The 16,282-nt window shown below is 38.9% G+C and overlaps 1 protein-coding gene across 3 annotated transcripts in view; it reads right to left on the bottom strand.

The window, feature by feature from the left end:
* Window positions 1-2,045: 2,045 nt before the first annotated feature.
* The window catches only part of nf2a (NF2, moesin-ezrin-radixin like (MERLIN) tumor suppressor a), a 36,801-nt gene continuing 22,564 nt past the window's right edge, over window positions 2,046-16,282 (bottom strand). For all 3 annotated transcript variants that reach the window (XM_039659074.2, XM_039659069.2, XM_039659073.2), the window contains exons 14-19: window positions 15,019-15,135; window positions 14,824-14,924; window positions 11,162-11,267; window positions 8,794-8,921; window positions 7,996-8,155; window positions 2,046-3,135 (exon numbers count right to left, since the gene is read on the bottom strand). In XM_039659074.2, the coding sequence (XP_039515008.2) occupies window positions 3,085-3,135; window positions 7,996-8,155; window positions 8,794-8,921; window positions 11,162-11,267; window positions 14,824-14,924; window positions 15,019-15,135 (663 nt within the window). In that variant the 3' untranslated portion in view covers window positions 2,046-3,084. The remainder of the gene's footprint in view (window positions 3,136-7,995; window positions 8,156-8,793; window positions 8,922-11,161; window positions 11,268-14,823; window positions 14,925-15,018; window positions 15,136-16,282) is intronic.

The following is a 16,282-nucleotide window of genomic DNA, read 5'->3' as shown; positions in this document are numbered from 1 at the left end:
TCTGTACAACGACATCAACCAGCAGAGCTAACCGAATAAAATGGATGAAAAATACATTTTTAGTATAAAACAAATTATCTGTGAAATCAGTTGCAACTTAAGTAAACTGTGCTGCGGATATTCTGTATTCTAGCAACGAAACGCCTCAACGGAAAAAACACTGCGCTGACAAAACGCTCACAAGCGCCCAAAACATGGCGTCTTCAGAAGAGCGTCTGCCGTTTTCAACTGGCTAAAAACTCTTTGGTGGACACATGGCTTTAGGCTACCTTGGAAATGTCCAAAATCCTGAAACAACCCTTTAAATCCAAGGTTTCTAGAGATCAGAAACAAAGCTTGCCCTCAGAGAACAGCCTGGGCAATCAAATTGCATGCGATCTGTGTAATCCAACTAAGCTGCAATCAAACTATAATAAATTCCCAAGGCAAAAAGTTGTCATTGATTATCACTGCCTCTGATTTCCTCACCTTCAGTAAAGCTATTCTTCTGTTCACCTTGGTACCACCAACAGATGCAGTATTATCTCCCAAGGCCTCCATTTGCCACCCCAAGGACTGACGGGACGCTTAGTGACATGGTCACCTCCTAAGGCACATCCCTCTGATTGTGACAGCCTGTCAATATGCCTGGAACCAGCCATCAATCAAAGCCGTCATCTGTCCAGACATGCAGACGACGTGTTGAGGAAGAAACTGATGAGTGATGGTGGCTGTATTTGTCTCAGAGTCAGCCTGTGATAATGATAAGCAGGATTGTGGAAGTGTGATACATGAAGCAAAATTGTTTCATCTTGATTGGTAACACATATAGTAAAGCCATTGTAAGAACTATGACAGCTTAAAATTCACTGATGAAACCACAGTATATTTATTGCAAAGTGCTTTGAGTTTAATGTGCTATTAAAATAATCGTGATACTGAAATTCTAATTCATAGTCTAATTGAGACGGTTGCAGTTTGCATGTAACAAATACAAATTATTCATTTTAGGCTGATTATATTGATTTACCTTGTGTAACATTCTCCAGGAATCCCAACAGACTGCTGTTGCTGTTCTCAATACATCGCTGTCCTTTCTTTCTTTTCATTTCTTCCCCTAAAAACGGACAGGAGGAGCTCTAGGACTGACTCAGGGGGTTACATCGCGGGTCACTGCCCCATCAGTCCGCACCCCAAAAACCCATTTGTTTGAATTGGAAGCTCTAGGAATGCAATCAATCCAGTCCGCACCCCGCAGAACCTCGAGTTTAATTACACTTCAAACTAATTACACATCAAACTATCCAACACAGACCCAGGTCATCAACAGGGTTTCAACTCTTACCCAATTCTCAGTGCCATTTGAGTTCGGTTTACAATCAAAAGAAGGAATACAGTGCAAATCAGTCGGACATACAGTGGATACATTTATAAAAAAAGATTTAAAAGAGTAATAAGATTATCATCTGCCAAAACACATATTTTGCACCACTGCTTGTTGAGATTTTCCCATGTGGATATTATAATTCATACGTTGCTTTGAAATAAATCACTGTTTTTACTCAGGTCATTCACAATGCTTTATGGGATGTGCCATTCATTTCATCAAGAAAATAATACAGTATATGTACACTTTTTTTTGCAATATTTATAATAATATTTAATATATATGTTTATAATTCCTATGAGGACTATTAATGGGTAAAAAAAAAAAAAGGAACCAAGACTGCAAATAAAGTGGGCAGTAGATGTAAGCTCTATGAGCCATGCTTATGGACAAAATGGCCAGGGTGTTTTTTGTGTGCCCGTTTTACTGCCCACCAGGTGAAAATTGTACATCTGGTCACTGAAAAATAATAGGCGCATGATTTCAATCATGCCTGTGGCACAGTCGGTGTGGGACAAGTTGAATACTAAAGTGTAAAACTTAGTGCTTGGGGGATGTGCAAAGTAAAGTGTTTCATAAATAAATAAAAAAAGAACAGCCAAAGAATATTTAAGATTATTTCTATTCATTTATTTATCTGCATGAAAACATTTTAAAAAATATATTCATTTTTTTTTAAAAAAAACATTGTAAAACATTTCAAGTCAAGTAAATGTTTTCTTTTAAAAATCCCAAATATTTCATATGTAAAAATGGTTTTCCACATAATGTTCTCACAAACGCATTTCCCCCCCTAATAATATCCTGTACTAACCTATCCTCTGAGAGAAAGTAAACACTTCTAAACTGTAACACAATGGGCTATATGCACGCATAAGTTCCGCATTTAACGCAAGGATGCTCGTTAGTTTCCGGTTGGGGAGATTAAAGCGGTGGAAAACCGAGGAAAACGGGATTATGGCAGAGTCTTCAAAATGTACTGTCCTCCCGTCTTTGAAACGAAACGTTCATACGTTTAGATGTAATTTTATATATAGTTATGTTTATTTAATATAATTTTAAAAAGAAGCATAAACACAACGAGGGGTGTCTGTTTTTGTGACTAAGGTTTCTTTACTATAACCATGGAGTATAAAATTCAATATAAATTCTCGGTATTGCATTGGACTCTACGATCGGACGGAAGTTATCGAGCATCCTTACACCTTCACCGGAAATACCACCGTGCATAGAGCCTATAAGGTTTAAATCAGCCTTTATGAATGACCAGACTGCTCCGTAGTGGAGCAAAAATATATACACCTAACCTAATAAGACACAAGGGTGCAATACCACTGCTTTAGCCAAGGATTCTGACACATATCGATCGAAAGAGATCTGCCGTGCAACTGGAGAGATGAATTTAAGATGCACTGCACAGATATATGTACACTGCTATTCGTAGTGTCTTTACAATGGGGTTTTGACCTCCTGCAGACGGAGGGATATTGGGAAACGAGGTGTAGTGTGACTATGTATGTGAACAAGTTTACGTTAGTGTCCCTTTAAAAACACGTTCTCCCTCTGTAGTTCTGTTTAATTGAGGTCCTGGTCCTCTTAGAGTAATGCATGTAAACATATACATTCTTCATCACCGGAATGTGCTAGGATTATATTGGAATGTGACGACGACAGAACGAGACATTATTCAGACACTATAGTCCAGTCCGGCTGGATGGCTATAGCTCCTGGAAGAAGGCCACTCTGGATTTGGTGCTCTGGAGAGTGAGCTGTGGAGAAAGATTGAAGAAGATTGAGAGGTGTAATGAATTGTGCTGTTAAGTTCCAAACTGATGCTTTTCATTTCTTATGAAGTGACAAGATAAAATAATAATAATACTACTTTTATTCTGCATTAAATTGATCAAAAGACATCAGGGCATCATTTTTCCATTATTTTCATGCCATGAGAAACATTAGACATGTATGACACGTTCAATACCTCGGAGTCATGCAGAATTCATAGCGCGCGAGAGAGAGAGAGAGCAGTGTGTGTGTGTGTGTGTGAGAGATCAGCTGTCACTAGTCTGTGTGAGTCCACTGCCGGTGATGTTTAAAGACACTTCAAGACAGATTCCCTCATGAAAACACTGGTGTAAACAAACAAGAAGAGACGGAAGAGAGATCCAGAAATGGGAAAATGATGAAATTAACGCTATGTGAAGATGGTAGAGCTTCATTATTGAACTATTTACAGGATATAAGGCACAAGACCTTTCACCCTGAAATACCCTAATCTACTCAGTGGTTTCCACACATGCTCCAGATATCTTGAGATATAAATGTCACTAGAAATACACTAAAATTACACAGTTACTCTGCTAGGACAACTGTAGTCGAGTAGAAACATCTACTGGAAAGCGTAAGTACAGAACCTTTGCGGCCTCCAGTAATTTAATTACAGTCAGTATGAACACTGTGATGACTGAGGAATTACATTTCTCTTTTGATATTTAGGAGACACTATTTTTAGTGTCTTTTTTGTTTTTGTTTTTCACTGTTAAAGAAACTGGCCAACTCTTCAATCCACAGAGCTTAAAGACTTTGAGATCAACATATCAGCCCAGATCAGAAAAGTGAAGCTAGTTTTCTGAGAAGGTCTAATATAATTTTTGCAGATGCCATTTGGCTTTACATTTTGCATATATTTTAATTATTTCATTTATTTCTAATGGCAAAGCTGAATTTTCAGCATCACTCCAGTGTCTCTTCAGTGTAACATGATCCTTCAGAAAGCATTTAAACATGCTGATTTGATGCTCAAGAAACAATTTATTATTATTATCAATGTGAAAAACAGTTTAATATTTTTGTGGAAACTGATCATATTTTTCCCTAATTCCTTGAATGCAAAGTTTAAAAGAACAGTATTTATTTGAAATAGAAAATAGAAATCTTTTGTAACATTATAAATGCATTTACTGTCACTTTTGATCAATTTAATGCATCTTCGATAAATAAAAGAAGTAATTTGTGTAACAAAATTAATAATGATCATGATATTTCGTAACCTTCAAGTAAGCATGTAAAAACCAATGGCTTACGAACTGACTTAACTTTTAACTGATCCAAAATTCAGTACAATGTACAAAGGAATGCTGGGACACTCATGTGCCACCGCTTCAATGGGCATTTTGATGGATCACCACATCAACACATCCCGCGAACAGGTGAGACTGTCAGTACATTAAGACACTCTCACTCCATCTCTCTCCCTCAGGCTAAAGCTAGCAGCAGGACACACCAGGCTATGGAGAAAGCACCGCCACGGCCATTAATCATTTCACCAGCGTGACCTGGAAAGCCAGCGACCCTTGTAACTTGCTCCAAGGTCCAGTGCTCAAACTACCTGAGCAACAGTGATTTACAATGAGTTGGACAGTGTCCCGATACAGGCTCAACATCGGCTAAGAAAACAACAGCTGTCAAAGGGTGTAGGGTTCTTGCTGCTGTTAGCATGAGAGCTGTAAAGCTGTTCCCCCAAGTGTCCGGCTTGATTTGCTCGAGCTCCGCTTCAATTAGACAATCACATCAAGGCAGAATGACTGAACACACGGAGGGCAATCCATCCGTCCAAACAACCGATCACAACACAGGAATCAATTAGCGTAGAGCAAACGAGACAATTTCACACACAGAAGGAAAGCTTTCTATGGCTAAAATGGAGCTTTTAATCTACCACTTCATAAGCCTTGATGGAAACGTAGCTGAACCTTTCAGAAAGATGATGAATAAATTAATTTTGGATTATCGGGGCTCGTGGCATGACTAACAGTATGATTAGGATCATATTTCATAGGAACAAGCCCTTCTGGGAAATGGTATTGCAACACAGGCTTTTCAGAAGAGTTTAGTGAGCCTGCACTTCCCTTTTTAAAGTTATTCCCATTTCAAACAAAGGTTCCAAAGTTTCACATTTAGGATATGGTATAATTCAAACATTATAGAGCTACAGGGGTTGGACAATGAAACTGAAACACTGGCCAATGTTGGAGGTTTCACATCTATATGCCTGAAGCACGGGTGGATCAGTGATGGTTTGAGCTCCAATATCATGACAATCTGATGCTCAAACCGTGCATCAGCATGATCATGCACCAACACACACAGCAAGACTTGTGACAGAAGGGTTTGATGAAGATGAAAGTGACGTTGAACATCTCCCATGGTCTGCACAGTCACCAGATCTGAATATTATTGAGGTGTTTTGGAGGAGCGAGTCCACCAGCATCATATAGTGACCTGGACACTGTTCTGGAAGAGGAACGGCTCATAATCCCTCTGGTCACTGTGAAGGACTTCTATCTGTCAATTGGTGCTGTATTTGGATGAAAAATGAGGCCCTCACCATTCTAACAAATTATTGTGTTGTAAAACCAGGTGTTTCGGTTTCATTGCCCAACCCCTGTATTTGCTGCAACAAGCACTTCTGTAAGCTTGTCAAACGCTGAACTTGAAGTTGGAGTGTTGGACTACAACCTTTTTTAAGAATTAAAATCTGAAGAAGGGGTAATACTCCAAAGTGTCTGTGCTGGTATATGATGATTTTAAGAATTAGATTTCATTTTTAAGTGAAATCTTTTTCTGCAAATCAATCAACTGACAGACTCATTAACTCTCCAGTTCAGTTTCTCTTCCCGATTTCAAATTCATGAGAAGAAAAATCGTATTAACTGCAAATTTTGTCTCATTTTCCAACTTAAGAATAAAGCTAAGAGTTTTTTATATTCCCAAAAACATTTAAAAAAAGTGTTCTTATCTTTTTACTTAAAAATGTTCTGAAAACAAAACTTAAGAATAAATCGAATTCCTGATAAGAATGTTTTAAAAATCATTGTAAACTAACCTCTTAAAATACAGTAAAAAAGTTAGGATAACCTTCAACTTATCTTAAATCCCCCAAAGGAAAGATCTTAAATAAATGTATTGGGTTGTTTCAAAAACTAAGCATTACAACAATACACTAGCTACATTAATATAATGCGTTTTACTATTACTAGTGATGTGCACAAGTACTCTGAATTGACACTATATTATGTAAACAATAATCGGTCAATAATCAAATCAGTTGCCCCAAAAAAAAAATGGAGTGCGCTCCTAGTATGATTATTACGGTAATCTGAACTTGCCTTTAGAAGAACTTAGAAATTATCTTAAGAAATTTCTGAACTAATTGTGTGGGGTGTTGATGGCGCAGTGAATAAGACACATCCCTTTGGTGTGAGAGACCCGGGTTCGAATCCACTGTGAGACACCAATGTGTCTCTGAGCAAGACACTTGGCGTGCGAACTCTGACAAATATAGCAATTGTAAGTCGCTTTGGATAAAAGCGTCAGCTAAATGAATGTAAATGTGATGTATAACCACTACTCTACCATACATGCAGATAACAGATATCTTAGAGAGTCTTAAAGGGTTAGTTCACCCAAAAATGAAAATTAAGTCATTAATTACTCACCCCCATGCTGTACCAACCCCGTAAGACCTTCGTTCGTCTTCGGAACACAAATGAAGATATTTTTGATTAAATTTGAGAGCTGTATAACTACCACATTGGCTCCTAAGGGACTGCCTCTTGACGGCCCAAAAAGTCAATGAAGAAAATGTTTAAATATCCCAAGTGACTACCGTGGCTCAACTATATGTTTATCAAGCGACGCGAATACTTTTTGTGCGAAAAAACAAACAAAAATAACGAGTTTATTCGACTATTTCTTTTCTTCCTTGTAGGCCAGAACTAGACTTCCTTATAGATTTCCACGACGCATGTGCGAGAATTGCGATCTGAAGTAGTGTAAGCGGTGTAAGCAGATCGCAAATCTCGCGCATGCGTCGTGGAAATCTATAAGGAAGTCTCGTTCTGGCCTACAAGGAAGAAAAGAAATAGTCGAATAAACTCGTTATTTTTGTTTGTTTTTTCGCACAAAAAGTATTCGCGTCGCTTGATAAACATATAGTTGAGCCACGGTAGTCACTTGGGATATTTAAAAATTTTCTTCATTGACTTTTTGGGCCATCAAGAGGCAGTCCTTTAGGAGCCAATGTGGTAGTTATACAGCTCTCAAATTTAATCAAAAATATCTTCATTTGTGTTCCGAAGACGAACGAAGGTCTTACGGGGTTGGTACAGCATGGGGGTGAGTAATTAATGACTTAATTTTCATTTTTGGGTGAACTAACCCTTTAATACAGCTCAGGGACTTTGGAGCCAGCAACTGTTGTTCACAAGTGGACGAAGACGGTTCGAATTCAGCTTGCAACAGTTCTCTATACTATTCCCCATTACTTTCCTGTCATCTCTCAACTATTATTGTCAACTATTATATTAGATCTATTTTTTTCCTTTTTAACTGTCTCAAACAGAGGTGCCCAAACCTGCTCCTGTAGTTTAGCTCCAGCCCTCATTAAACACCTGAAACCAGCTAATCAAGGTCTTCAAACTCAATAGAAACTTCCAGGCAAGTGTGTTGGAGCTGGTTGGAGTTAAAATATGCAGGAAGTCGGCCCTCCAGGAGCAGAATTAGACACCCCTGGTCTCAAACCTTGTATCACACTATGTCTGGTTTTGTGAGGGATGCATTTAACCAACCTTTTTAAAGTTGCTCTGCTTGCTGGTGCCTTTCTCAGCATTCTCATTATGAAGGATGTCTAAAGGGGTTTCTCGGTCTTTTAGCTTTAATGACTCAATCTCAGTCTTCAGTTCATTCAGCTGCTCCTGAAGGTGTTTGCTCTTCTCCAAATATTCGACCCTGCCAAAGAGGACAGAGAAATAATGAAACAAAGCTGATCTCCTGGTTTTCATCTGTTTTAAGGCCTATTAACACCCAATTTTAAGCACGAAAAACTTCACACAAGTGAAATGTCGTACTGAGATGATGTGCATTTATCCAAAACGGATACGTTTTTCAAGATTCTTTGATGAATGGAAAGCTCAAAATAACAGCATTTATTTAGATAGAAATCTTTTGTAACATTGTAAATGTCTTTATTGTGCATCCTTGCTGGACACAAGTATTCATTTACAGCTCCCTAACTTTTGAATAGTAGTGTATTTCATCCACTGAGAACAGGCATAGATTTTTTAAGACAATCTTTCAGATCATGATAAATTGGACAATCAATATTTTTTAAGAGTAACAGCACCATATTCTCATTAATCAACTCATTATTGACTGCCAACCTGAAAGTCATTGATCATTCTAGATGAATTGTCTAAACAAAAAATGGAGAAGGGAATTTTATCACATAAAAATGAATCCAGAACTCAGTTTAGCATCAGCAGAGAGGACACACTCCGTTACTGTTGATGTAACTGGTTCAAGAGATGTGACACCAGCAGAAAGACTGTGATCAGGATGGACTGCTGCCTGAAATGGGCTGCACTCACTTCTCCTTTTCTATCTCCATGGACAGACGTTTCATGTCAGTGTCTTTGAAGTCAAAACTCAGGTTCTCCATGCTGAAGTTGAAGTAAGTACCATCAGGAGGAAGAGCATTTGCAGACAACGGCACAGGCTAAGCAGCAAACGAGAGAAAGAGGAAGAGAGAAAAAAACACATTCAAATGAGCTGAGTGGCTATATAAAAGAACAAATGTACACATAATAAATAAGCAATATCACACAAGCAGGAGTGCTATATCAAACATGAGAATTAAAATAGGAGTAGTTCACCTTAAAAAAAAACTTTTGCTGATAATTTACTCGCCCCCATGCCATCCAAGATGTCCATGTCATTCTTTCTTCAGTCAAAAAGAAATTAAGGTTTTTGATGAAAACATTCCAGGATTTTTCTCCATATAATGGACTTCAATGGGAACCAAACGGTTCACGGTCCAAATGAGAGTTTCAGTGCAAACTGCAAACTGTTCAAAGGGCTTTAAACAATTCCAGACGATGAATAAGGGTCTTATCAAGCAAAACGATCGCTCATTTAAAAAACAAAAACAAAGTTTAAGTTTTATAAGCTCAAATGGTCGCCTTGCTGTTCTGTGATGAGCGTTCGTGACTCTCCTATGCGAACTCGTTCATCAAAATGAACGAATCTTTTCCAGAGTCAACTCATTTCGTTCGTTGAATAAACCAAATGACACGAAAAATTATTTGTTCATTTTGATAAACAAATTCGAAGGAGAGTCACGAACGCGCATCACAGAACAGAGCAAGGTGACCATTTGTGCTTTTAAAACTTAAACTTTGTTATTATTTTTTTTTAATTGAGCGATCGTTTCGCATGATAAGACCCTTATTCATCGTCTGAAATCGTTTAAAGCCCCCTCATTTCAACCTTGAAACGTTTGGTTCCCATTGAAGTCCATTATATGAAGAAAAATCCTGGAATGTTTTCATCAAAAACCTTAATTTCTTTTCGACTGAAGAAAGAAAGACATGGACATCTTGGATGACATGGGGGTGAGTAAATAATCAGCAAAGGTTTTTTTAAAAAGTGAACTACTCCTTTAAAAGCTTTCCAAAAGCGGAACTGGACATTCAACAAGAAAAAAATAGTGTTATATACAGTATATATAGGCCCTGCAGTATTTGAAAGAGTAGTTTCATATTGAAATAAGGGTCCATTATTTGACTGGTCAATTAAATGATCAGTGTGGCGACTAGGAAATCAAGCACCTACTGTAGTACGAGCTTCAAAAAAAGGCCTTTATTTGCCTCACGCAGGATGATGTACTTAAGCAAAGTCAAGCTCAGGTTTGCCTTAGATAGCTGGATTTTGTCAAAAGACCAAAGGACGCTTCAGGGTATAAGAAAAATAAACTACAAAATTCTCAGTTAAGGCATCATGACCTGGAGTGGAGATAGGAGCAATGCTCTAAAGCACCTCCTGAATTTTTAAGTGGTCGAACAGATACAGCTAACATTAGCCACCCGTAGAAAGAGCTAATGTTTCAAATGATACGCTGACCTCCAGTCACCCCTTAACTCACTGTGCATGTAAAATGTGCAGAAATGAGCCGCCCGTGGGATTTGCAAGAGTTTCCATAAAGCTTTAAAAGAGCAGAAGAGCTCAGTTCCCAAGTGCTTAGACCAATAATTAGGAAACTCATTGTAATATCCCTGAAATGCAGTTTCCAGGTAGAAAAACGTCCTCTCTGGGAAAATTTATGTAGAAAAAATACAATTATGTCCATTTCTACATTCAAGGCTTAGGACAATCCCTCATTTGCCGTGCATTTGAATCAGATATGAAGTGCACTCAGTCATCATGTGTATTTGAACCAGGTGGATATTCACAATGCATTTAATGGAGGTATTCAAGTTAACTGCGGTCTCTCACTTTCAGTTTAAAAGCCAGACATTTGAACCCATTTGTAATCCAATTTTGAAAAGCCTTACAACCGTGCCACACTATTCCCGGGACCCTATATGGCTAGCTAACCCTTTTTTTTAACTTGGACAGCTTAATATGAATATAAATAGTAATTTGTTATTGCATTAGGGTGGTTATTGCGAGGCTAAAAGACTCTTGAATGTATCCCTGGATGAGTGGGGAAAGTTTTCCTGCAAGTAATGGAATGGCTGTCTGGTGCAACTTTTATTTAAACAAATTATCTTGACATTGACAAATGGCCAAGAGGCTAAATCAGACTAGCGTAAAAAACTGTGCAGAGTTTAAACCCTTTCTCTCTTCGAGATAAAATCGAACTGCTTCGGACACCAGGCTGATTGAGAATGACAAGCGTTGATGTAACGTCATTGGTGGAGATGTTGGAGAACGCAGTGGAAAGGAATGGGTGATTACCAAGTATGGCGATTTGCTGGTGATCTCCAGTAGTTTGTTTTTCGCTCTGCGCTCTGATTCTCTAGCCTCCTGCAGGTCCTGTTTCAGCTGGTCGGCCTCCTTTGCCCTGCGGAGAATAAATACATGGAGTTACTCACTCAAGGTTTGAACCCTTTGAAGTGGACACAGTACTGGGATCTCCAAAGCACAAATGCAGCTGGAAATTGTCAAATGGATGCTCAGATCAGCAGAAAATTGAGACTTTCACAGGCACCGAATAAAACAGCTTTCACAGCGTGCACACCAACATAGTGCCACATACTAAGTAAAGGCCCAGTAGATGGCTTTGAAAAGGGCCATCAGCATAGATCCAGCTGTGAGAGGAAGATCTGGGTGGTCTATGATAGCGCATGTTCACATTCTGAGTGACTATATAACAGCAGATGATAGATCATAGGGGTGGGAACCCCTCTATGCACCCCACGATTCGATTCAATTACGTTTCAGAGGGCTGCGATTCGATGCGAAAGCGATTATCGATGATCTGAATCTTTTTTTTGTGTGTATGTGGTTGTGTGACTATAAATACTTTGCTTTAAAAGTAGGGCTGCAACGATTAGTCGACAATAAAAAATTGTCGACAAATATCTTTGTTGTCGAGTAGTCGTTTGATCTCACGTGACCTAATGTAAGGGCGTGCAATAACGCAATTTGACCGCTACAGCGCTTTGGCGCTAGAGTGTAATGCAGGCCTTTATAAATGCTAGGGCTGGGGTAAACGATTATTAACTAAACGATTAGTTGGGCGATTATTTTATCGATTAGTCGACTAATCTAATGACTAATTGGACGACTAATATAAAGAATATTTTTTCTGCTGCTCAATTAATAAAAAAACAATATCTCAAATAAATACTAGCATACTGAATCAAGATACTATAAGCTGGCTAACGTTAGTCTAATGTTATGTATTTGAACACCATCATAACTCTACAACCGCCAAAACCGTGTTATTAAAACATTTTTTACAAACATTTTTTATCATAGAGAATGTTTAAATATTAATATCAGCTGAGGAGGGAAACGGAGTCGGCGGCGGAGTTCACCTACTGATCAGAGCGCGTGCTGACACGGAGTAAAGCCTTGTTTATACTCGACACGTCCGCACGAGCGCGAATGTGCGCACTTGTGCGCAGCACAAGACTGTGGCTGGCTTTGTGTACGCCTTTTTTTTATCACAGCGCGCCCGGAGCCGCGTCCGGGAACCACTTCAAGCCGAATCTGCCCGAGCTTGTACGTCTCACCACACCGGCACCCAGTTTGCGCGTCTAAATTGAGGAGTTTTTTTTTTTAAGGGTTTGTTTACTGTGTGTGATTCATTTAATGGATAGCACATTCGCTTCTAGTTGTTTTCGTCCTCTATTCTGCAATGTTTCGGTCTCCCACGTGTGTGTGGCAAGCTGTACCGCCGGGAACATGCAAAAAATAAATAAATAAAGAAGCGTCTACGCTACAGCACTAATAAATGCAAGTGCGGTAAAAGAAAAAACAGCGCGAATTATGACGAGTGCAAACCGTAGACAGTAAAAGAGGTGCAAACGAATCCGAACTAGCAAGGTTTGGCAAAGTTTTACAAAACTTAAAACCAACAATGCTGTCATGTGCAATACATGCAAGGCAGAACTTGCTTTTCACGGGAGCACAACATAATAATAAAAAAAAAAATAATTCGTTACATTTATATAGCGCTTTTCTGGACACTCAAAGCGCTTCACATAGAAGGGGGGGATCTCCTCAACCACCACCAATGTGCAGCATCCACCTGGATGATGCGACGGCAGCCATAGTGCGCCAGAACGCTCACCACACACCAGCTTACTGGTGGAGAGGAGACAGTGATGAAGCCAATTGGTGTATATGGGGATGATTAGGAGGCCATGATGGACAGAGGCCACTGGGCAAATTTGGCCAGGATGCCGGGGTTACACCCCTGCTCTTACGAAAGACATCCTGGGATTTTTTATGACCACAGAGAGTCAGGACCTCGGTTTAACGTCTCATCCGAAGGACGGTGCTCTTTTTGACAGCATAGTGTCCCCATCACTTTGCTGGGGCATTAGGACCCACACAGACCACAGGGTGAGCACCCCCTGCTGGCCACACTAACACCTCTACCAGCAGCAACCTGGCTTTCTCAGAAGGTCTCCCATCCAGGTACTAACCAGGCTCAGCCCTGCTTAGCTTTAATGGGCAACCAGTCTTGGGCTACAGGGTGATATGGCTGCTGGCTATGGCTGCTGGCTAACATGCATGTTGGAGCACTTAAAGAGGAAAAATCCGGGCAAAAGAGGAGTGTTCTCCAGCTGGAGCTAACTAAACTAGTGGTAAATCTCTTTATTAGATCATGCAATACTAATAATAGTAATAATATCATCAATAATAATATAATTACAGCAATGTGATGATTTATTTTACATAGAATAAAGCTTGATTGAGCTTAGGAGTCAGGGCTGTTTTTATTATTGTAACACTATTAGGTATTATAGTCTTACTTGCCTGTATTTTGTTCCATAATCATGAAGACTTACAAAAGGAGATGTTAGAAATAATATCATGGCAGTTACTTTTTCTTTTTCATTCTGTAAATTAAAAGGTGAATGAGAACATCTCCGTCAGCTCAATTCTCATGTAAAAAAAAAAAAAACTATTGTAATTTTATATCTTTAATAATGGTTTGCAGATTCATATTTTACCCTTTTTGTGTCCTGAAGTAATGACCCTTTTTCTGTTTCAGCTCTATGTAAAGCAGTGGGCTTATTAAACAATGCTTAGAGAGCATTTGTGTGTGATTTGAGTTAAACTTAAAGAGAATGACCCGTTTAGTTGGCTCTAAGTTCATTAAAACCACCATTTCAAAAGCTGAACTGATTTTCTTTTTTTATATTATAGTAATAATATGTATAACTCAATGTTTTAACTAATTGAAAAAGCTGAATAATCAATTCAAACTTAATGATTAGCTGGCAAAATAATCGATGATTAGACGATTAATTCGTTCTAATAATCGTTAGATTAATCGATTATCAAAATAATTGTTTGTTGCAGCCCTATTTAAAAGTACCAAGTAATGACCCATAAAGAATTAATGTACAATATATTTCATTAACATTTCAAAGAACCAAGTGGAAAATAAATTTGTGCCTGAACTAGCAGCATACTTAACAGGGAAATGTGAATGTTTCTCACTAGATATCGCAGCAATGTTATTACTTCAGCGGCGAATTCAAATGTTTTCTTTACTGCATTTGGCTGTGTAGTAGCCTAACAGAGCTGCTTGATTAAAATCGGCTCGCGCTGCATTGGTCCAAATTGATAAAAGGTCCGTCAACCATACAATAACGAGCAGCTCAGTTTCGTTCCACTTACAATACATTTGCCATTTGATGTTGAACAATGTTGTGGCCACGCACAAAATGCCTACATTTGAAATAACGAAATTTTAGTCGGCAGGAAAAATGGTCCAACGAACTGTTCGGTTCAAAAATGCGTACCGAAAACCGAACCGAAAGCCTCGTACCGAACGGTTCAATACAAATTTGTGTTATAACACCATGAAAAGCAGTCATCTGATGAAAGAATATCCAAATATTAATGCTGCTGAACATGCATGTGTGTGATATTACCTCATTTCGGACTCTTCTGCCATCTTGAGTGCAAGCATCTCAGCTTCTAGCATCTTCTGTTCCATGAGTCTCTTCTCCTCCTCAGAGCGAATAGCTGACACCTTTATAGAGAATTATTCAGAGCATAATCAGTCATCAATGGTCCAAGAGGATCTTCTATGTGCAGCTGTTGTGTTGATGTAAATGCTCACTAACCTTAATACGCTGCATCTCCTGTTCAGCCTCGGCGGCTTTCTGAGCCAACAGCTTGGCCTCCTCCTCAGCGATTTGTGCCTTCTCCGCCAACAGATCAGCTGTCTCCTCTGAACATAACTGAAAACAGAGAGACATTTGACTTCATTTGATTCCCTTGTTGATTAACGGGATTAGACGGTAAAGTTTAGCATTTTACTCCAATGCAGCATTATTATCAAAAAATGATTCTGTATAATTTACCTTTGGCTGTTTTACACAATTCCACACAATTTATGTGGAAAAACTCACAAAAAACTGTTACATAAAGCTCAGTCTAACACATTTACGTCATTTGCTTCACAGAAATCATGTCACTAGGTTAGTCTTTTCTTCCCTAAATATATCTCTCAAAAAGATCTACTTTTGGCAAGGAAAGTGAAAAACCTCATCAATATTTGAGAGAGCGAGAGAGAAAGAAAACTCAGGACTGGCTAACGCCGCCTTCACACTGGCAGTTGAAATCAGCTCCGATGCGGCTGCGAAACGACCGGAAGTCATTCATTTCCTATGGAGATTCGCAGACCGCATGCGAATGGGTCCGAAACGGGTCCGACCGAGTGCGGTGCGAAGAAAATCGTGTCCGTTGGTCATCCGGATGCGTTAAAAAATTTGAACTCTTGCGAAAAGCTACGGACGGTTCCTATCCGACAATTCCAGCGGAAGTTGACCGTTGCTATGGTACTGATAAACAAACCTGAATTATTAACTTTTAATAAAATAAATATTGATTTTATAACGATAAGTTGTGATGTCATTTTTTATTTTCATGACTTTCTAACGTTTATAAGGGCAGTTAATACAATTAAATTGAAGGTAGACATTGAACTATTGACCACTATATCACATTTTTTAGCCGACCTGACATGTCAACGTCCTGAGCAACTTTCCTCACGCAGCATAACCCTCATCAGAGAGATCATACAGAACTGACAGAATCAAACTTTAATCTCTCCGCCATTTTCGTTCTACCCGCGTCCGACGCTTTTCACTGTGTAGTACGACGTCCGTTGGGAACGTATTGCGTATTACGGAGCTGATTTCAACTGCCAGTGTGAAGGCAGCGTAAGGATACGAAACCATCTGATTAAAAATAATAAGACCTGTGCTATTCTGAGCTCTCTATAATTTGAATAAGTGTTATGCACGGATAGAGAACTATTAAGAGAAATGCACATATCAGTGTTACTCACACTGATATCAGTTTAAAAGCAAAGTACCCTGAGAA

This window comes from Pimephales promelas, chromosome 4, assembly GCF_988280905.1.
Source record: "Pimephales promelas chromosome 4, fPimPro1.hap1.1, whole genome shotgun sequence".
Lineage (NCBI taxonomy): Eukaryota > Metazoa > Chordata > Actinopteri > Cypriniformes > Leuciscidae > Pimephales > Pimephales promelas.
This window is presented reverse-complemented; position numbering and strand designations above follow the sequence as displayed.